This window comes from Sesamum indicum, linkage group LG3 (genome assembly GCF_000512975.1).
Source record: "Sesamum indicum cultivar Zhongzhi No. 13 linkage group LG3, S_indicum_v1.0, whole genome shotgun sequence".
Lineage (NCBI taxonomy): Eukaryota > Viridiplantae > Streptophyta > Magnoliopsida > Lamiales > Pedaliaceae > Sesamum > Sesamum indicum.
Window position 1 is genome coordinate 17,388,476 of NC_026147.1, and position 22,120 is coordinate 17,410,595.

A 22,120-nucleotide genomic window follows, 5' to 3' on the forward strand; every position below is an offset into this window, starting at 1 on the left:
GTGAGAGGCATTTGGAGGGCAACTCTCAATTAATTCACCAACTAAGCCCACATGCAATTGCCATGTTATGTGTTATCTAATATGTTCATAGCAGCAGCAGCTGTCACATTCAGTCCAACCTATTCTACATTCAGCTGCATTCTCCTTCACTTTCATGCAACTATACTTGCCCTTTCACATAAAACAATTAGAATGCCGACCAACCCCTTGATTGTAGTTAATCACTATGCAACCCTTGATTAGTGCGTGATTGTTGTTAGGCTTATGATTATGTTGGGTGTTAGCTTACCATCAGGTAAAATCATCGTACTTGCAGGAAATGTTTCAGATCTAACAACAATATTAGAGGGCTCCTAATCATGGACGCACGTTCATGTTCTAAGGAAAAGAAAATGTTATATATCCGAGGGAGTTAGTGAGCTCATAATTCTTAGTGTCAACTCCAACATCTTATAAAGTTAGACAAATTACTTGACTTAATCACGATATATATATTACTTACTTTAAAGCTAGACAAACAAAATTTTTATATATATAGATATATACAGGGAGGGGAGAGGGAGAGATTAACACCTAAGTCCCACTTCATACTGCAGCATACTAAAAGAAAGTCTATTCAGCTAATTTTGGCCTCAGTACATGAAAAACTTAGTTGGCAGGATGATTAGATGCCACAAGTACTTCATGAAAATCAGCCGAACTAAAGAAAGAAAATGAGTTAATCATGGAGAAATCATTGCCTCCCGGCATTCTTTAAGCATATGGGACTAGTCGAAGGTACTGATAAAATTGTCAGAACTAGTGATATCTGAATTTAACACGTTAGAGTTTTTCATTTATAAATTTGAAACCAAAGTTGAACCAGGAGCTTCCTTAGTTTCCAGACATACCCTACACATACTAATCAGTAAAGCATGCTTTTTCAGAGTGCTTCAATATGTTCTAGAAATCACATATGTCACTCATAAATCAGGGTTCCATCTGAAAAGTATATTCATATATCACTCATAAATCAGGGTTCTGTCTGAAAAGTATATTCAGCCTCGACAAAATGTGATTTCACCTGAGCAAGGGCCCTATAACGATGAGAAATCTTGTTTTTCTCTTCCTTCGCCATTTCCGCATAACTATAACAAACACAAATACAGTTAGTTTCCCTTGTCTTATCACAAGTTCTTTGGCTTGTTCTTATGTCACACTAAACAAAAGGGATAAATCCATGCATACTTCAAGAAAACTTGGTCAATTTTGAAAAATTACAATATACCTCATACAATCATGTTATACAATAGATGCCGGTACAGGGGAATTCGTAATGTAGAGTATGACTGCAGGGCTATCAATGTAATTTTCCAAAATATAAAATTTTATTATAATATGTCAAAAACCTCAGGAGCTATCTATTCTACGTAATTATCCCTAAATAAAACCAATGCCTTTTAGACTAGAGCAGTAGGGGATCAACTTACGTCTTGTCATATCCATCAGGTTGGAAGATTGGATCCCATCCAAAATCATTCGGTCCCCTTGGAGGAACTATCATTCCCTGAAATTTCAGCCACAAATTATGTCACTAGTGTTGCTGTATCCACAATCCAGCAAGATGCAAATACACATTTGTTATACACCCTCCAAACTGCAAGGCAATAGCTTAATAACTAAACAGGGGACACCTATTTACTGTAGTTGAGCAGTTCATTGGAAAGATACCACAATTAGAGATGATTTACATAGAGGTATAAATGAAATTAGACAAAGACATATTTCCTTTAGTTCGACAAGAATGTATGAGTACATCAATATACAAGCAAAGCCATGGAACTGTAAATGATGATTACAACATTGGGAATGATTCTTAGGAAACTGCACACTAGCTTCGGCAGTACTCTTGCTGCATAGAAAATTGTAGTCTACTCTGAGAAGGTTAACACAGAGTTCTTATGGTAGATTTCCAATTGGAATGCAGCTCGTTCAATTACTAACACTGTGCAAAAGTATTTTCTTTCCCTGTACTTGCATTTTAGATATCGGTCCGACCTTCACACAACAGAGATAAATTTCCTACCACAGAGATATAGCCTCTTACAAATTGTCCATAGGAATTTCCTATCAGGAACATAAAAGTATATAAGCAAAATCACACTGCTAAAAAAAAAATTAACTCTACAAGGTCAAATTTGTTAAAACCTTGATGCAGAACAACCTTGAAATAATCTAGATTGAGCTATAAGCAGCACAAGTTCCAGTTCAATTAGATTAAATTTTCTAAAGCTTGGGCTAGATTTATATAATCAATATGGAAGTTAACTTAAAACCACCAGCTGTGTTCACCTTTTATGCACAATTAGTGGTCCAATGTCTCCTAGTGCTAATTAAGAATGAATTTAGCTTGAAAAATTCAATTTTCTTGTCTGCTTATTTTTCTCTTTTTCTCATCATGAATAAATTTGTTCATTCTATTAAAGAATCACATTTTGCAAGCAGACCTAATTGAAGAAAAATTTCTAGCTAAAATAATATCTCAAGTGTTTAACACATTACACACTTGTCACCTAAAGGTAAAATTGTGAGAGAAGCGAAGCAGATTAGATGATGCCTAACAATCAAACATTTTTCAACTTTCTGTTGTTCTCTTTTGTTCTTTTGGCAAACTAGCCATGCTTTAGTTATAGTTGCTGCATAGATACGTATAAAGATGGTATGACTAACTAACTGCGTATTTCTATGATTGATGCTTCCTTTTCTTGTTTTCTTTCTAAATAAAGCGATAATATAAATTGTTAAATTTGATTGTTCATGCAGTAGCAGTTGGAAACATAATTGGACGATGTCATAAAAGGAGAATTGATCAGTTGTTAACAGCATAGAGTTGGCTTTGCTGCAAGGTGTATCTGAAACAATACTTAGCTCTTATAAGGTTAATAGGGTCTTGCTATAACACAGCCATATGTTGGAAATCATAAACTTTAAACTGCTCATCGTAAATGCAACTAAGTCTTACACTTATATACTTAGAGCTTACTTGGTCGGGGTGAAAAATGGGTGTATAAGGAAAAAGAAAAGTAAAATTGGATGTATATGAAACCAGTATGGAGTCCAATTTTGCTTTCTCCAAACGGAAAAGTGAAAGTATAAGGTAAACAAGACGAAAAACTGCATATTTTATTTTTATTTACTCTATTACGCATACATATAATTACCCTCCATTTCTTTTTTCCTTTTCTCGCTAATAACACCTGTATATCATCTTTCAGAAAAGATTACCATATAAAAAATATTCCTGTTCATCTATGATGAATATTTTTATTAGTAAGTTTTTAAATTTAATTTTCAATTTTTAGTAACTTAGAATTATTTTATTATAGTATTAACTTATTTATTTTCTAGTACACAATGAATAGAAATGGCTAATTAGTAAAATTTCAAAAATTAGTCTTTCCTTTTCAATCTATTTTTCTTGTACCGAATAAGGAGAAGTATTTGAGAGTTTACTCCCGTTGATTATACCAAACAATTTAAACCAAAGTTGTTATTCTTTCCGCTCCCCGTCGTCTTTCCACTTCCCCTATCCCTTTCCCTTCCCTCTTCCTCTTATTGAACCAAACGAACCCTTAACAACAATTCTTATCACACTTTTTTACCTTCTATTTATTTTTCCACTATTTCTTATGCTCACATCCAATAAAGATTAGGTATTCTTTTTCATGATGATTGGTGCCAAATGGAGTAATTCTGAATTAATTCACATGTGACCATGAGATGTTAGATTGGTGGAACAAGAGACTTGAAAGAATTACATGACTTGTGAAAAACAACCTGGAGTGGCATATCACAAGGATGGAGAATTTGACCTGGGTGAAAACTATAGTTGAAAACAGAGGCAACACAAAGTCTACCGACTTGGTATAAAAGAACAGAAGGAAAGGCTTACTTGTATTGTGCAAGCACAGTTAGATAGAACTGAGGTTCCAACTCAAAACTAACTTAGTTCCTTATTAACCCAAACATCTGAAAATTATTTTCAGTTTCTCCCAGAAGAGCATCCCTTAGGACTTCTAATCTTCTTAATCCTAGTAAAGGTGCCTGAGATTAAGGAAGCTAACATGTAATTGACGATTACTTTGGTGGTGAAAGTGAAGGAGAAGCCAACCTACAGTTTCAGACTGAATAGGATGACTAAAAAGCTTTTGAGTTTTGTAAATATGTTAGATGATGTTAGAAAAGCAAAGGCATGCATAAAGGATTAGGAAAGAAGTATAGGATAAATCTTAATAGAAGTGATATTCATCAAGTTTCAATTATTTTCCCATTTGATTCCTTTATGTTCTGCAAAAGCACAGGAGTTTGAATTCAAGTCCTGCACCCTTCAAATGCATTACTGATGCTAAGCCCCCTATCCTTCCAGCTCCTCAAATTAACTTCATGTCAACTCATACATAGTGTTCAAAAATCTGCGAGCAAATGTAAATTATAGGCTATGGCCTCCCATTTTCATCCAAGGAAATGCTAAGCAAATAATTCACAACTACTCCAAACAGTGTTGACACCACATTAGAGCCAGTCGGATAAGCTAACCATGTTGAACAAATTTTATCTATAGGGATATTTAAGGCAGGTTTGTGGGTTTTATATATTTTGACCCCATCAAAGTATCAGAAAATTAGAACGGCAGAAAATCACACCTCCTTAGGGTAGGTAAAAAAATTTAGTTTTATTCAAGTGAAAAAAATTATTGAAGACATTTTCTATATATGTTTCATATCGTGTAATGATTTAAATTTAATTATATTTCTTGTTGGCCACATATATCAAAAAAGATGTTTAAGCAGCATCCGTAATGAGATTAGCATGAAATGGTAGAAGGAAAAATCCTAAGGATAAAAGATGATTAATAAATTATCTTATTTTTTGTAAAAATGAAGTATTTCTTAATACTTTTAGAAGTATCACTAACTCAAAAATTGTCTTGAGCAATAAAACTGCACTATTAGGCTATTAGCACAAAGCTACTTATCGAAAATACTACAATGTTGACCAATAATAAGAATTACAAAGAGGAAGGTTAGGCACAGGTGTCTGCTTCAATGAGTAAAAATAGGATTGTCTTTACACATCTTTTAGTTGGTTATGTCTGCTAAGCCACATGGATAGTATGTCGTGTCCAGGTGAGCACCACCAAAAACGTCAGTAAACCTCAATGTTACATTGCGGATTGCATTTCATTTTGTTGTAATTTCCAACGTAAATTTCATTTTGGAGTTGGACATCGTATAATGAGCAACTATAAGCTGGAGATGCATGTAACGCACTTCAAATATATGTTAGGATTACTGTTATATTTTTGCTTTGTATTGCTCCAACTTTCTCGTTTGCCTCTCATTTCATTTTCCCTAAAAAAATTTCCTAGTTTCCTTCTACTTCAAGTGCTTTTTTCCTGCCCTGGTCACTTCTCAAAACACTTAGAGAAAAAGGTGTCCTAAAAGGTCATTACATCTAATTTTCTGGAACAATAAAGAGTAAATATGTTTGGTCCTGGAAAGCAAAGAACATACCTGAGTTTTCCCCAAAAAAGTAATTGGATCTGTATTTGGCCCAAGAGCAAGAGAGAATACACATAGAGCATAAGCTGATTTGTCCTCATATGCCATCAATAAATTGTTTAGACCTAAAAAGAGAAAATAAGTGACTTCCAAATAATGTAGGACACAAGTGCTAAGATAATTATACTAGTTTCATATGCTCATATGATGGCTGTTTGTGATAAAGCTTCTCATGAGGAGATTTCCGCTGTAATGTATGAGTGAGTAACCTGTTAATAATATAGGTTGCAGTAAGGATAGAATCACCCCACAACTTTCTAGGGAGATGAGCTACTTGCAAAAAGGTGTTTATGTTTTCTTTGTACTAGGACACTCTGCTGAGGAGTATTGATTCCAATCAGCCACTACATACTTACTTCAGGAGAAAGAGAAGGCAATGTGGCAGTTGACCAAGTCAGTACATGGGGTCAAGTGGATAACAACATGATTTGACATATGCATGTTTTCCTACTTAGTAGTTAGTGCAGTCCTTTTAGTCTGCAAGCACTCATTTTTAGTAGCTATAAATTGGAGTCTGAGAGTCAGTTGTAGGGGAGATTATCTAAATCAGAATCCCTAGAGCTTTGTCCTCTCTATATGGACAGCCATTTCATTGAAGTTAACATTCAGATTCTGCATTTTTCTTCAATAACATCCTTATTCTCTCTATCCCTTCCCAGTTCCACACTCTGAACCTATCAAGTATAAAGACAAGACTTTTGATGAATAATGCCATGACGAGATAGGAATTATTGACAGGAATTACTTAGAAACTCTGAGCCATTATCAATCCTGATGGTTTTGATCTTAGTACTGAATTGAGTTCTGGGAGAGTATCATGCTATGAAAGGTTTGCAATAGGTGAAGTGTTTGACATTTGTGATGCACAAGAAAGAGACTTAGCAATGTGTGAATACCTTCATGACCTATCTTCTGCAGAAACCACTTGCTGCAGTTTCAGTTATCCAGTGTAGAAGGGTCCAGAAAACAATGAAAAGCATGGATATTAGACAAAGAATAATTCCTGAAATACATCAATAAGAATAATAACAAAGACAACTGGCAACCATGATTACAAACTAAAGCTCAGGATTCTTTCAGGTGTGTAAACAGATTTAAGAACATAAAAGTTACATAAAAGAAGGAATTATAACTAACTCTTAAGCCCTTTTCCATAGCAGCACGTTATACACTTTAGTCAACTCAGAAGCACGTTCTTATTATTTCCTTCCAGAAACATAAACATTGTCTAGGCATTAAAGAAAGAACTTGTTGGATTGAATTAATTTACCCGGGACCGGATACTAGGCAAGTTCAAAACTTTCCCTAACCGGTTAGAAATATCCTCTGCCTCAGAAACTGAAATGGTGCCAGTAGAAGAGCAAAACACTCGAGAAGTTTCAAGCTCAAGATTCAAATTCTGAGGAGCATATAGGAAAGAGCTCAACCCAGGCTAGAAAATTGAGGCTCAAGCTTAGATAAAATTTAGGAATCAGAAACTTGGCTTTGTGTTGAAGTCACATGCAATCCTAGTTTTAGCTAGAGCCAAGCTTTGATGTTATTTGTCCAACACCAGCTCTCTAATGAAAAATGGTATCCTAGAAATCGGACTTTTGGGTCAAACAACCTGTGGTCTGAAGGAAGATTTCTTTTTTTCTTTTCTACAACTTGTGAATAAGCATATTCTACCACAATATAATCGCTTCCATAAAAGAATCACATATCCACGTAGCTTAAGGTTATCACTCTTTCATATAAGATCCTATATTAGGTTACATCATCGCCGTAGTCTTACCACATTCACAAGAAAAAATCCAAGCACAAAGATTTGTCATAAATAAGTATTACCAGTACTTTAGGAGTTCACAATGCCTGCAAAAGAATATAATGAAAAGGAACTTCACCTCGGTTAAAGGATAAGCATGAAACTTACATGTAAGGCCCTGCAAAATATTTTAAATTATTATGATCTACATACTGTTGACAAAGAAAATCAAGAATCCTAAAAAAACCAACTTAAGTAAATAATTCCAAAATGTGAAATCTTTATCGTAGTTTTTAATAATAACGTACGCAGATTTGGATTACCTGGTAAACCCTTGAGAGCATTGAAACAAAGACAAGTGTCCTCCACCAGCACCGGCCCGTTTACCTTGGATTACCAACAACACACAATCAACACCCATATTCATGAATTTCATCTTAACATTTCTACAAACGCATTGTGTCACACTGTGCAATACCTCTTTCGCAGCTAACCGAGCCTTCTCCTTGGAAATCTCCTCAGGCTCACCTTGTAATTCTGGCACTGAGAAAGGGGCAAAAACAAAAAAGGCAAAAAAAAATAAGAAATATCCATAAAAAACTCTGGCAAGCACGAACATATACAGGCAGACGTGGATTGTAATGTACGATCGAGTTTGAGGGATCGAAAAGGGATTGAGTTGCCGAGGATTGCGCGAACTTCTTCGAGCTTCTTGGCGTTGCCTGTTACGAATGTCACCGGATGTGACAGCACCACCGCCCTCCCACCAGCCGCCGCCGCCATTTTCCCGCGCTTTTCTTGATTCTACACTACTGTTACTATCCCGGAACAGCAGCGCGAAGTAGAGAATGATGCCCCCCTGTGCTATTAAAATATTCAAATATTTCCCTATTTTTTAAATTTCACTATAAATAAATGAAAAGAAAGTATTATATTTAAATAAATATAAATTTATTTATTTTATTTTCAACAACAATTTATATTGCATTTTGGTTCTTGTAAAATCAAAATTTAATAATCCCCCCCCCCCCCCCCCCCGCCGCCGCCGCCATTTTCCCGCGCTTTTCTTGATTCTACACTACTGTTACTATCCCGGAACAGCAGCGCGAAGTAGAGAATGATGCCCCCCTGTGCTATTAAAATATTCAAATATTTCCCTATTTTTTAAATTTCACTATAAATAAATGAAAAGAAAGTATTATATTTAAATAAATATAAATTTATTTATTTTATTTTCAACAACAATTTATATTGCATTTTGGTTCTTGTAAAATCAAAATTTAATAATCAACATAAGATAAACTAAATAATATATTATTTTTTATTTTATATTACAATACATATATCAATTACAGGGCTTAATTACTGAAATAAATAAAAAAAAAGATTATTGTACAATAATTTTAAGGCAAGTTGTGAATTCCATCCACGATCTGCTATTTTTATTTATTTGCTGAAAATTTTGTATGGAGACTCTACCTTTTTTAATTTTACTAATTAATAATGATAAATTTAATTTTTTAGCTAACTATAATCAATAATAAGTTTATTAATTTATTAATTAAAAAAACACTATTAAATATTGTAATAATTGCAGATATTGAAAATGACTACTTGCCCGACAAATGCGTTGGTGGTGTTGGCACTCAAGTCTTCTTGTTTCCTCATCAACATTCTGTGTTAGCTTGTTTTGCTTATCACCATCATCACCGGCATTAATATGCAATCGACTTGATAATGTAGTAGAATTGGACTTTACATAATCACAATATGCACTAAATTATGAAAATAAAACTAATGAAATATTATATCCTAATGCATATTGTTGATTAATGCCAAAACCAAGGTCACGATCAACATATGCAAAATAAGCTTCGGCATGGCTTAGCATCCATGGAGCTGATTGAAACCAATCATCTTATTGTGGTGGCTAAGGCACGTAGCAATCTCAAGGTGTATACATTATAAAAGAATCAACTATGAAAATAAAAATGGCCCAAACCATTGGTTGGGCCCTTACATTGGACGGCCAAAAATCACAAGGCCCAATTGGCCACTTAATCCACCAACCCGGCCCACAAAAGGTTTGACCCGACTGTTGTGTATTTATACCCCCCTCTCTCTCTCATTTCTTCTAACCCTAACCCTAATCCCCCTAATCCACCGTCTGTTTCTCTCCTTCTTTCCCAGACGACCCTTTGGGTCTCCCCCTTCCCCTCGATTTCTTCTGTGTCTCTTCCTTCTCCAAAAATGGCTGTTATGAGACAATTAATGTCCAATCTCTTTATATGGCTGGTTCGAAATGGCTCTTGGAGCATCAGTTGAATATACACTATCATCTTCTTCCCCCTTCTCTGAAAACTACCAGTTTCTTCATGCTCTAAGTTTGAAGTCACTGGGTTAAGTTAATAGCCTAAGTGGCATAACCTTCATGGTTCTATAAAAGCCTCTGTGGCCTATCTTTGCTGGATTTTGTGAATAGCCTTTGTTGCTTCAGTCTTGGTTGTTTTGTGAGATTTGTGCAACCTTGTTTAGGGTTGTGGCCTTTGGCCTTCATGGCTTAAGGATCTTGGCTATCTGAGCCTAGATCTGGTTACCGATATATGTGGTTTATATCTCTCATTGTGCAATTCTTAGGATTATTCATTGTGTTAGTTTTTCTGCTTATGAGATCTACTGTAATTTGTTTTAGGGGTTTATTCAAACCACAAGGTCTGTAATTAATTGTTTTATTATTTTGTAAATCTGTTCATGCTGGTGATCGATCTATTCCTTACAAGCTATATCCACCTCAATTTTATCACATTCAACTACTACTTTTCCTTTGTCTGTAGGACGTGGTAGGAGCATTCTCATTTTATGTTGTATTTTTGTTATGATTATGTGATAAACTCATAAAGATTTTGAGTTGTGGCCTCGAATCGGTCCATCCATTGGTTGAACCTTCAATATCGTGTAGTCTAGAAAGACAACTTAATTGAATGGATTGTATTTGTTCAGCTTCAAGTACATTGAAAATAATGAATTTTACTGTAAAAGAAAATGCATTTAAAACTAAGTATGTTTTATTATACAACATACTAAAAATTGCAATGTGGATACTTCTCTAGGTTGATACCTACTTTCCACATGCCTATTAGTAGATAATGATACGAAATGAAGTGTTATGTTGTTGTCACACTCTCAATATCCACATTCTATATCTCTTCTATTGAAAATGGTGGTTTACGCACAATCATATCATATTATGTCAACCATCTATAAACGTATTGTATGCATTGTAGGTTTCAATCTTTGTCTGTACGAGTTTTATGAGAGATTTGATGTACGCTCATGTCTCTAGTATTTTGCATTTTTGAAATGTTTTGCCTCATGTCGAATTACGAAAGACTAGTTCAGAATGATCCAATTCTACAATAGCATAGAAAATCAGCGGACATGTTGATGCCTACAGTTGGGGGTTAATTCATCTGCATAGGTCATAATGCATTCTAAATCCATACCATATAGTTGCCAGGAAAACTGAAATGAATGTGACGATGTAAATTAGCGTGCATTTAACATTTGTATAAATATATTTAATGTCCTATATCAAATGCCTGATCGATCTGCATCTCATCCAATATATCTCTTATGACTCACAGTCTTTCATACTATCCGGTGAAGTTGTGCTCTAAATTGCACGTCGCATCATATGGTGCAACTAGGAGCAATCGATTATTGATTGTTTGGAACTGGCTCATATATACACGTTCTACACTAAAAGTGGGACAAAGTAGAGTAATACACGACCAAGTCTAAATCAGCAAAATGATGTAAACTTGTGATAGTAATAAAATTAATATTGTTAAAACATATCTATCCACAAATATAATAAGTTAATGTTACATGTAGCAATTGCAAAATGCCAGCAAGTATCGCTTTGCCTTTAGCATCAGCATTACATAATTCACGGAATAAAAATGCAAGGACAACACTACTCCAATTGTAGTTCCATATTTCACCTACTTCATCTAATTTTTTAAGATACAGTACGGTACCAGGTTTTCAAATGAATCAGGGCACATTGCTCCACCTAATAGGAACAATGCAACAACATGTGCATACTGTAATATAGTTGCCAATGGTGTTCAAGAGTTTTTTTGGACCTACCTTATACGGTACATAATTGCATTCATATGCAATCGTGTACCTTTAAATGTATCATCATTTGGCCGAAAATCTAAATATACTTGCTAGTAATCTTGCCAATCAGAAGTAGATCTTTTGAAATCAACTCTAATCGAAGGCTCACCATCTAGTGAGAGTGTCTAAATTATTTGAATATCTTATAGAGTAATTGTCTTTTCTCAAACACAAAAGTGAAAAGTGTGTGTCTTGGGGCGACACCTCTCCACCAATACAGTGATAAGATGACAATCATATACGAGCCTTCCACATCTATAAACACCACATCCTTACTTTGCCACATCTATACAATTGCCATATGGAAATTGTGAGTGATATCAACATGTACAATCTTTGATTTGGAACAACTGAAGTCATACTTGCTGGTTTGGTTACAAAATAGCAAACAACTACTTTGGTGTAACCAATCACTGATGCAAAAGTGAACAAAGCCTTGTTCGATATTCATGGAGATAAGGCTCCTGGCTTAGATGGTATACGTCAAAGTTGTATAAAGCAGCATGGCCATAGTTTTTTCAGACTAGAAAGTTATTAAAACAAGTGAATGCCACTTAATTCCCACCAGAGGCCGACTACTGTTAGGGATAGATTATGGAGTGTGTAAGTACGACTTCTTTCTATGTGTGCATTAATGGACAACTTGAAGGTTTCTTCTAAGGAGCTTAAGGGTTGAGACAGGGGACCTATGTCACTTTACCTTTTTGTCTTAGTCATGCAAACACTCCATGTACTGCTTAAACAAAAGGAGTACATAGTCTGGAGGTTTGGAGCACTATTGTGATTACTTCAACCTCATCAAGAATTCGTGCAAGAGCCAACTCTTGTTATCCAAAGCGGCAATAGGTAACAGTCACAAGTTGGATGCAACATGGAAATGGCGGTGGCCAGTGGAATCGACCATTAAGGTCACCTCGGATCTTCCTTCACTATATGAGGGACCGAATGAGATTAGATGGAGGGTCGAGTTCTTGGAGGTTGTACAAGGTCTGCAACTCTTCACACATGTAGGTCAGAGGGTGTTGTTGAGTGGTTTACTCAAAGGTAAGTTCTAGATTCCCAAAGATACTTGGCCGGCCATCGTGACTACATTGGATAAACCTTGGCTCCCACAAAATGATGCACATTTCTGCTTTTATAACCGGCAAGAACACAACTACATCTTTTCTGGTTGTAGATTTGCACGGGATCGCCTTGCTATTCTAAAATAGCGAGTAAGATTTGCTTGGCCATACAACACCACTCGACTGCACCAAACGAGTCCATGTTGGCTGCACTTGTTTATTTCATTGAAAGGACTACTTCTAAGTAATGTATGTTATTGCTCATCTTGTTATTCATCAGATTAGGAACAAACTCATCTTGTGTACACAGATTAGCAGCATCATACAATTTTTGATTTCAGAAATGGATAATGTATCAAGTAGTGCAACAGCAATATTGATAAAGGGGTGGATAGCATTGCCCTGATTGGAAACCTGATCTTTGGCAAAACGCATTGCAATCACCAAAATCTTCACATTTTCCTTGGCATTCAATTCTTGCTTCTCCAACTGTTGCAAACTCTGCAAATCATCAATAATCCACATCAAATCTTACATGCAGCTTCTTGTTATAATCAGTGTTAAAATGCAATTGCCCACTTGAGGAAAAGCTACGGTATTGGGTGTTACAATGCAGTGTTAAATTACAACTACTTGACAAATATATTTTCCATCCTATAATTGTCGCGGGGTGCCACTTTTCGTCCATTTTTATTTTAATTTTGTATTTACAGACAATAATTCAAAACAAGAAGTACATTTAGTTCAATTTTTGCAGAAAAAGGGCATATGCTTGGCAAATAACAACCCTTTTTTCAAAACAAATTGGCATTTTCTGATAGAAATTGGACCAAATCTGTCACTTTTAAAAAAAAAAAAAATAATTATGGTCCTAAATTGAAAATTTATGGGATGGACCCCTAAAAGTTATAGGACGAAAATGTATTTTTCCTTGTAAATATATATTTTATTTAGTGGCAAAAGTTTATACAAATACACCCTAACATATATTACAGTGATACTATTTTAAGAGGTGTACGTATAAATTTATAAAAAAACGAAAAAAATTATATATTTGAATATAATTTTAAAAGATGTCAATATAATTTACCTTTGAGATTCATACTAGGGTATAAGATGTTATTAACCCCATATAATCCTGACCAAAATGACTAAGGTATAAAGAAAATTAACCCTTTCTACCAATGACTCAGGGTCAGTAAAATGCATTGCTCAAGCCCTATATAATTGTATAAACAACAGGACAAACTGATAGGATCGATTGAACTAAACTGAAATTTTCAGTTTGGTATATGATTTTTTTATATTTTTAAAAAATAGTGTTCAGTTCGATTTTAATTTTTTGTTGGTTTCCTGGGTCGTATTGAATACCGAAATATTATTTTTATTTAATTTTACATATTTGATACTTATATAATTTTTTTTATGTATTAATTTATTTTCATACTATTTTGTTATTTTACATATTATTTTTAAAAAAAAAGATAACAAATTGTAATTCTTATTTTTAATATTTATTTTAACTTTCTTCAATAACAAATTCAATTTACTGAATACCGAATTGAAATATCGAAAAATAATTCAGCAATTATTGAATTCGAACCGACTAATTTGATTCAATATTCAGTACAATATTTTACTTACCGAATCATAAACAGGAAAAAAAAAATAAGATTTCTGATTAATTTAAAGAAAATAAAGTTAAATAAACAGAAGTGAAATACATTTACATACCAACAGAGAGCAGCAAAATGGCTAGCAAAGTGGCTATTGCAAATTTCTTGACAGAGAAACTGAGCTCTATCTTCCCCATTTCTACTCCTTCAATTGGTATTATGAAAATGAAAATGAAAATTATTGTACATTTATATACCTAAGGTTTCAATTAATTTATATATGATGAAATTACCAAATAATAATAATAATAATATTCACAGCTGTTACTATGATCCGATATTTGTAATCTTGCAAAGCACTTAAATGTTTTTGATTTCATCAATCTCATAAATGGATTTTATTCCTTTTGTAATTTTGTTTGGATCTTGGGAAAGTACTTAAAATTTTAAATAATTATGTAGAATCTAAATAATATAATTGTAATCGATGTATTAGCATATTCATGAATTAAAATTTTAATCTTACCATGTGATATGACAAGTATTTTAATCTTATTACACTGATTTGGTCAATAAGATTGTGTTGGAGCGGTCTACTTCTTGTCTTTTTAAAAAGGGTAAATTATATTTTTTCATCTGAATTATGATTGTTTTTATATTTTGGCATCTAAACTTTTTTTATATCAACTTATAATCTCAACTTTACAAATTTTGCACTTCGCCATTTGTAATTCTCCACCAAGTTTTTTTTTTTTTTTTCAAAAAAACATCACATGCAGTGCATATGTGATATTTAAGAGTTATGTGATGTGATATTTTTTACATATAAACATGTGATGTTTTTCCAGCAAAAAAATAATCATACGTGGTAAAGTGAAATTTTGCAAAATTGAGATGTCAAGTTGATACAAAAAAAAAAAAAAAAAAATAGATGCTAAAGTGTAAAAACGGGCATAGTTTGGATGGCAAAATGTAATTTACCCGTAGATAAAACTTTAATTGAATAGCCTATAAGCCCTTGCTCCAATAGTAAGATTATGAGGCCTTACAACTACGAGGCTGTAAGTTCGAATTCTGTAAATATGGATATAAATCTTTTGTATAATTGTTTCTTGTTACTTTATTTTCTTTGAATTTATTATTTGATTTGACAATAGTGATATATGTAATTAATTTTTAAATTTAAATGTATCTAAATTATAAAAATGTAACTATATAGAAAGTTACTTGAATTTGTAATGTTTTATATTTTTTATAAACCAATCACCCTTGGCAATGTTTTAGAACTTTAAGGAAAATGGAGCAAATGAATAAAAGATACAGTCGATGAGGCTTAGTTCAGTTGGCGAAATTCAGAGTACCATGATTTTAGAGGTTACAGGCTCGAATTCCGCCATGTGCGTGGGTTGTTGTCTACTATAATAGTAGATGTTGTTGAGCAGGATATGATTATTACAATAGTTTTTATTAGATATCGATGTCGACAGGAATAATTGTAGTTGTAATCGATTTATTTCAATTAATAATAGTTGATCGACAGGAGGCAAATTTGATGGAAAATAGAATTGATTATGAATGATGTGTTGTATGTGCCTTCATTGCTTATGAACTTAATTTTTGAATAAGGTTGGTTTACAAATCTTTTTAGAAGCTGATAAGGTGATAATTACTATAAATGCCGATTTTGTCGGAAAAGGATTCTTCTCAGATGGATACTTATATAAAAATGATGCTTTAAGTCCTGTGTTTGTCTAGAAGCAAAATATGTTAGAGACCTTTTAAACTAATCACAAGTAGAAACACTGAATTGCTTGAGTTGATCTATTTAAATCTAATTGATTTAAAAAAAAACAAGGGTGTTAACAGATATTATATTTATTTTGTTAATGATTTTTTTAGATATGCTATGAGACTGTTGGAAATACAAGTTAAAAACCAACTAGATAAGAAGATTAAAAAACTTAGGTCTGATAGAGAATTAGCTAGTATGAAACCAATCTCGACTTTTGTGATAAGAATGGCTATATTCATGAGATCAGTGCACTTGTCATCATTAAAAATAAACAAATCGTGGTAAATAATTATTGACCATGACCACACAATGTTCGTTGGTCGTGGTTTTGTGATTGTGACTAAAATATTTATTATAGTTAAGAGCCATTGCAAATATTTTTACCCTGGCAAAAAATTTTGCCATAGTTGATGGTTGAGTTTTTGCATTGATTTTATTTACCCACGGTTCATAATAGTTATTTAACACGACTTTTAGTCTATAACCATTAAATTGTGGGCAAGTAAATATTTTTTTAGTGTAATAAAGTGACATAGTTGAGCGGAAAAATAAAACACTGCAAGATGTAATGAATATTATGCTACTACGTTCTAGTATACTTGATAATATGTGGAAAGAGGTTGTCCTACCTGCATGTTATATCCATAATAGTGTTCTGCATAAAGAACTGGATAAAACTCCTTATGAAATATGGAAAGATTTTGCACTTAATCTAAACTATTTCAACGTGTGGGGGGGGGTTTAGCTAAAGTTGCATATTCAAACTTTAGACAATCAAATATTGGATCTAAGACTTTAGATTGTGTATTTAGTTACGCTCAAAACAACACTACTTATAAATTAATGTGTTTAGATGATAACTCGATTTCTGAATCTATAGGTGTTGAATTTTCGATCTAGTTTTTCCTTTGCATGAAGCTATTGATGTTCATGCAACTTCTTAAAGTAACATCTCAATATAGAAAAACTGAAACAATTTTGAACCAAAATTTTTAAGCATTTTCGTAGGTGAGAACCTTCATAGAATAAATGAGTATTTTTTTTTTCTATATTTTTTGTTGATTAAGATCATATATCGTCTGTAGAAGTAATAAATTCTGTAAATTTTAGTTTTTGAAAATAAAATTAGACTCTATCATGATCAATCGTACTTGGGATTTAGTTGACTTGCCTATAGAGAGTAAACTTATTTAGATGCAAATGAGTGTTCCAAAATATTCAAAGTTAGATTAGTACTTGTAAGATATACTAAAACGAAAAGTATATACTACTTTGATACATACACTCCATGACTAAGATTGCAACCATTAGATCCATGGTTTCACTTCCAGCTATTCATGACCTAGTAATTCATTAAATGGATGTAAAAACGACATTTCTCAATGGTGATCTGAAAGAGGAGATGTACATGGAATAATCTGAAGAGTTCGTAATTCTGGTCAAGAAAATAAAGTACGCGAGCTCAAAAAATCCATTTATAGTCTCAAGTTGAACTCAAAACAATGGTAGGAGAAATTCGACCGGTAAGCAATTGATACAGATTAAATGCATTTGATACCTGTGTTTATTCTGAATTATTTGGATTTAATAGTGTGATTATATGTCTGTACATTGATGGCGTGCTCGTTTTCGGTACCAGCTTAGAGATAATTAATTTTTATATGAAAAAGATGTATGCGAAGCTGATGTGATTCTTGGTGTTAAATACCGAATCTAAAAATGACCAACTAATGATTAAGATTTCAAATTCTATGAATAAGTCTGATATTATGGGTTTGAATTCCACCAAACATGTCGAAATTTGTCTCACTTAATATAAATTTATTATAATTTATTTTTATTAGTTTTTAATATATCAATGTATTAATTAAATATCTATAAATCTTTCCACTTTTCAATTATCAATATCAATGTAATTATCACCTTCTATAAAGAAAAAATATCATGGAAAAAAACCAAAATTTCTTTATGTTCCTAAACATGAGTTGTTAAATTTAAAAAAAAAAAAAAAGATATTGAACTTTATTTTCTATTTTTTCACTCTTTAGCTACTTTGTCCTTATAAGCTTGGGCGGCAGCTTTGGCCGTGTCGAAAAGGTCTTGACTTCTTTTGTTCTCTGTAGTTTCGGATGCCCTCTCGAAACTCTTTTTGGCCACATCCACCACCATCTGCAATAAAATATTATTCACATAATCATGGTTTTTTTTTTAAAAAAAGAGATAATTACGCTCTCCTTCTTTAAAATTTGGTGTAGTTATAAGTAAATTTTCATAATTTAAAAAATTATGTCAAGTACTCCTAAGATTTGCTTCCATCCCACGGATATATTTCTCTATTAGTCAAAATTTACTGAATTTGTTGATATTAACAAACATGCTGAATGAAAATTAATATTTACCATCGATTGACTTATTACAGACTCATTGCAGATCAAGTAATTTGCATTCGACTAAACTATATACCCTTTAACTGTGAACACATACCTTTTCACATGCATTGTTTACACCTCACTCTTTTTTTGTTAGAATTTAGACGAAAAATTATTAACGTTAGCCAAAAAAAATTTGCATAAATTACCAATTTTACCAATCAATTAATATTTCTATGTAATATATTTTGTACTTATGAAAGAAAAGATATAATGATGTCAACCCCATTTCATATATATATACTAACATTCCACACATACGCGATGCAGGGGAAGAAAAAAGAGTTACGATAAATATATTAGGGTAAATAATATTGACACCCCTAAGTATTAGGTCAAAATACACAGACGCTCTCTTCTTTTTTCAAAATTACAGCTACACCCCAAGAGGTTATAATTATAATTACAACTACACTCCCTATTCAAATATAAAACTTACACAAACACTCTTTAAAAAATATTACACTAACACATTAATATTCTTTAGGGGATGTAGCTGTAATTTTGCAAAAAAAAAATATTATATTAACATCTAACACACCTTAAGGGGTGTAGTTATAATTTTGTAAAAGGTAGGGGCTATTTGTGTAAACTGGCCTAATCCTAAGGAGTGTCAATCTAATATACCCAAAATATTAATATATATTAATCATTATATTCAAATCATGTATTTTGGCCAATTTTAGTACATATACAGCATCAAGTGAAGTGATACAAATATAGTGAGTTGAGAAAAAAAGAAAGAAGTACGTGAGAAGAAAAAATAGCGATAAGGTGAGAGAGAAAAAATAATTATAATTATGGGTATATTAAATATATAAAAGTTTGTCGAAGAAATATGTGGAGAATGGGCGAGAGAATTATGGGGTAGTGGGTCGAAAGAAAAAAAATAGATTCAGAGGTAAATTGCTATTCTAACATAATTTTTTTTTTTTTAAGAGAAGAAATGAATCAAGAGATAAATTGGGTATTCAAAAATTGGTACCACAATAGGATTTTTTTTTATAATAATATGGATATTGCGTTTATCCCTTTATAAATATAAAGATATACATAAAAATATTTAATGAGGGACAAAACTGAAAATTTATGTATTTTTCTTCGCTTTCATCAGTATTTCCCATTCAAACCCTAACAGAATGAGGTCAGGTGTAGATTGAGAATTTTTGGAGGGGGTATAAGTGTAATTTCAAATAAAATTATGGGAAAATATAATATTTTTAAAAGGGGTCTAAATGTAATAAATCTTTATTTATTTTATAAAATAAAGTCTTATTCTCGATATTCAAAAAAGAAAAGGAACAATGAATAAATAAATAAATAAAAGCTTACATTTTCAGTGGTTTTGGCGACTCTTTCAGTGATGGCATGACTCGCGCGTTTCACTTCTTTGACGACTTCTTTCGTCCCGTCTTTCACTGTATCTGCTGCTTCTATTATCTTTACACACGTCTCTTTGTCAACCTTTCCCTATTCATTTCCACATATTTTTATACACATATATTTATTAATTCACTATAAAAAAAAATATAACATTTGACCATGACAATTATAAAATTATTGCAGCAAATAGTCATTGACCGCGGCCATGCAATGATCGTTAGCCGTGGTATTTGCGATGGTGGCTAAAATATTCGCCATAACTTTTATTTTTATCATGGCTCTTACACATGGCAAATAATTTTTTCTTGGTGAAAAACCTACGTTTTTGCATCAATTTTATTTAACTATGGTCAATAAAAAATATTTATCACGATTTTTACTCCAAAACTATTAAAATTGTAGCTAATAGTCGTTTTTTTTCTAGTGATTATCATAATTAAATAGGCAAAATTATATAGACATTCTTAAGTTACGCCTAATTGCACAAGCGCCCTCTGTCATTTGTAAAATTACAAATACAGCTGTTGAAGTTACTGAAGTTTTGAAGCTACCTGACCCAACTGGGGTTTTGCAGATTTAGTGAAATAGTGTTTTTTACTAAAGGCGCATTTTAGAAATGCACTTTATACTATCCGTTTGCTTCTGTTATTGACAGTTAGGGGAGTAGTTCTAATTACAAGAGCACTTCCTTTGATGAAGCCTACTACGTCTTTTTGCAATCTTAGCAGCACCCCTTTAAGCAGTGTTAATGTGATGTATCCACGGCGTGTTTGTATAAAGTTTCATTTTTAAATAGGAGGTGATCTTATAATTAGAAGGGACGTATTTATAATTTTACAAAATACATGGAAGGTTTGTATAATTTAACATAATCTCAAAGGGTATCAATACAACTTACCCTTAAATAAGTTATCAATCGACAAAAACCATTTCATTGGTTGGATATAGTTAAGAGCGTGTTTGGTTAAATTTATTTAAAAGATTTTTTACACCCATACATCTTATACGTCGTTAGTCTTATTCTAATAAATGTATGAAGTATTTAGATAAAATAAGATTATGAAGCGTATAAATGTTAGCAGCACAAATTTGTAGTTAAATTATTTAAAGAAATTATTAAGATTTTAAAAATAATTTACACCCAAACAACCTCTGAGTTTCGACCAACAAAATTACTTAAAATACTTGAAAGAATCACCATTAGTCTATTAAAAATAATATTAATTTGATCTACTCTAGAACCCACAGCATTAGGAAGATAAGGAGGAAATTTTAATATATAATTAGTTCATAAATTTAAATTATTTTACATCAATAACGTGGATCTTGTTAAAATATTAAATATTAAATAATTTTTCGGTGTAAGCTTTCAGATGAAGTTGAACACACCCCGTCGAAGATAATAACAAATAGATCCAGCCTACGAGTCTCACCTCGCTCGCACTGTTTAGAAGAAATGCATAAATTCCTACATTAGAAATTATTATGATTTAAAAATCATAGCAAACCAACATGATCTACCAAGATAAACTGAAAATGACTTGAAAGTTTGAGTTTTGATTACAATTAAACAGCATTCGACATAGTATTACTTATGACCAAAATATTTGTTATTCGAATTCTACGTAACGGAAAAAGAAATCTAATAGATATTACATGATAGTCAATACATCGTATAGTTAGTTAAAAACAAAGAACGTGTGAATTATTTACGCATATAGTATAGAAAACATCGAGCGTAGCATGAATTCATGAGATATTGCTTACCATTTGGGATGGCCTTGTGGAGGACACAAATCCCCTGCAAATCCATGCAGTGTTGAGCAATGTTTCTCCAGTGGAAATGCATTTGGATGTTACTCTGAAAGCTGCCATGTTTTGGTTTTTTTTGGCTGGTAATAAAATAGCACTAATTGGTGGTGTGTTATATATAACAAGTTAAGGGAGCAGAAAATAGAGAATAGAGTTGAAAAGTGGAGAGGAAGTTCCGGTTAGTTTATGGCTGATGGTAATAGAGTGAATTTCAATAGGTTTTATCGAAATTTACCATAATTATAAATATATTCTCATTATTTCAAAATTATAAATACTCTAATAAATACTAAAGTATGATTTAAAATATCGGTCGATATCAACCGAATCGGCCACTACCGGTCAGATAAAATCTCCCAATTTCATATATTATTCAAGACCATTTAGTATCTTTGATATCGTCACTGATACAATGATACTATCACTTGATCTAATTACATAGCCGACAGTACTAATGTGATGGTTGAGACAAATATATAAGTTTAGCAGAGGTGC

At 32.6% G+C, this 22,120-nt stretch overlaps 2 protein-coding genes across 2 annotated transcripts; both read right to left on the reverse strand.

The window, feature by feature from the left end:
- On the reverse strand, positions 812-8,206 carry LOC105158643 (inosine triphosphate pyrophosphatase). The gene is made up of 8 exons (XM_011075462.2): positions 7,992-8,206; positions 7,823-7,887; positions 7,668-7,731; positions 7,513-7,522; positions 6,497-6,528; positions 5,553-5,665; positions 1,470-1,546; positions 812-1,127 (listed from the first exon to the last, which is right to left on the reverse strand). The coding sequence occupies exons 1-8, from the start codon at positions 8,125-8,127 to the stop codon at positions 1,013-1,015; spliced, it is 612 nt and encodes a 203-aa protein (XP_011073764.1). The 5' UTR covers positions 8,128-8,206; the 3' UTR covers positions 812-1,012.
- LOC105158644 lies at positions 17,984-21,698 on the reverse strand. The gene is made up of 3 exons (XM_011075463.2): positions 21,581-21,698; positions 19,763-19,900; positions 17,984-18,170 (listed from the first exon to the last, which is right to left on the reverse strand). Exons 1-3 carry the CDS (start codon positions 21,686-21,688, stop codon positions 18,039-18,041), a joined length of 378 nt encoding a protein of 125 aa, XP_011073765.1. The 5' UTR covers positions 21,689-21,698; the 3' UTR covers positions 17,984-18,038.

What these genes read in the sequence shown, in the direction of transcription:
- LOC105158644 (XM_011075463.2), bottom strand. Translation starts at nt 21,688, where the DNA reads ATGGCAGCTTTCAGAGTAACATCCAAATGCATTTCCACTGGAGAAACA. An exon ending in CCACAAGGCCATCCCAAATG is followed by an intron (nt 19,901 to 21,580) that starts GTAAGCAATATC and finishes GGAAATGAATAG; the next exon opens with GGAAAGGTTGACAAAGAGAC. An exon ending in TCGCCAAAACCACTGAAAAT is followed by an intron (nt 18,171 to 19,762) that starts GTAAGCTTTTAT and finishes ATTTTATTGCAG; the next exon opens with ATGGTGGTGGATGTGGCCAA.
- LOC105158643 (XM_011075462.2), bottom strand. Translation starts at nt 8,127, where the DNA reads ATGGCGGCGGCGGCTGGTGGGAGGGCGGTGGTGCTGTCACATCCGGTG. An exon ending in CTTTTTTGGGGAAAACTCAG is followed by an intron (nt 1,547 to 5,552) that starts GTATGTTCTTTG and finishes CTGAAATTTCAG; the next exon opens with GGAATGATAGTTCCTCCAAG. An exon ending in CCTGATGGATATGACAAGAC is followed by an intron (nt 1,128 to 1,469) that starts GTAAGTTGATCC and finishes TGTTTGTTATAG; the next exon opens with TTATGCGGAAATGGCGAAGG.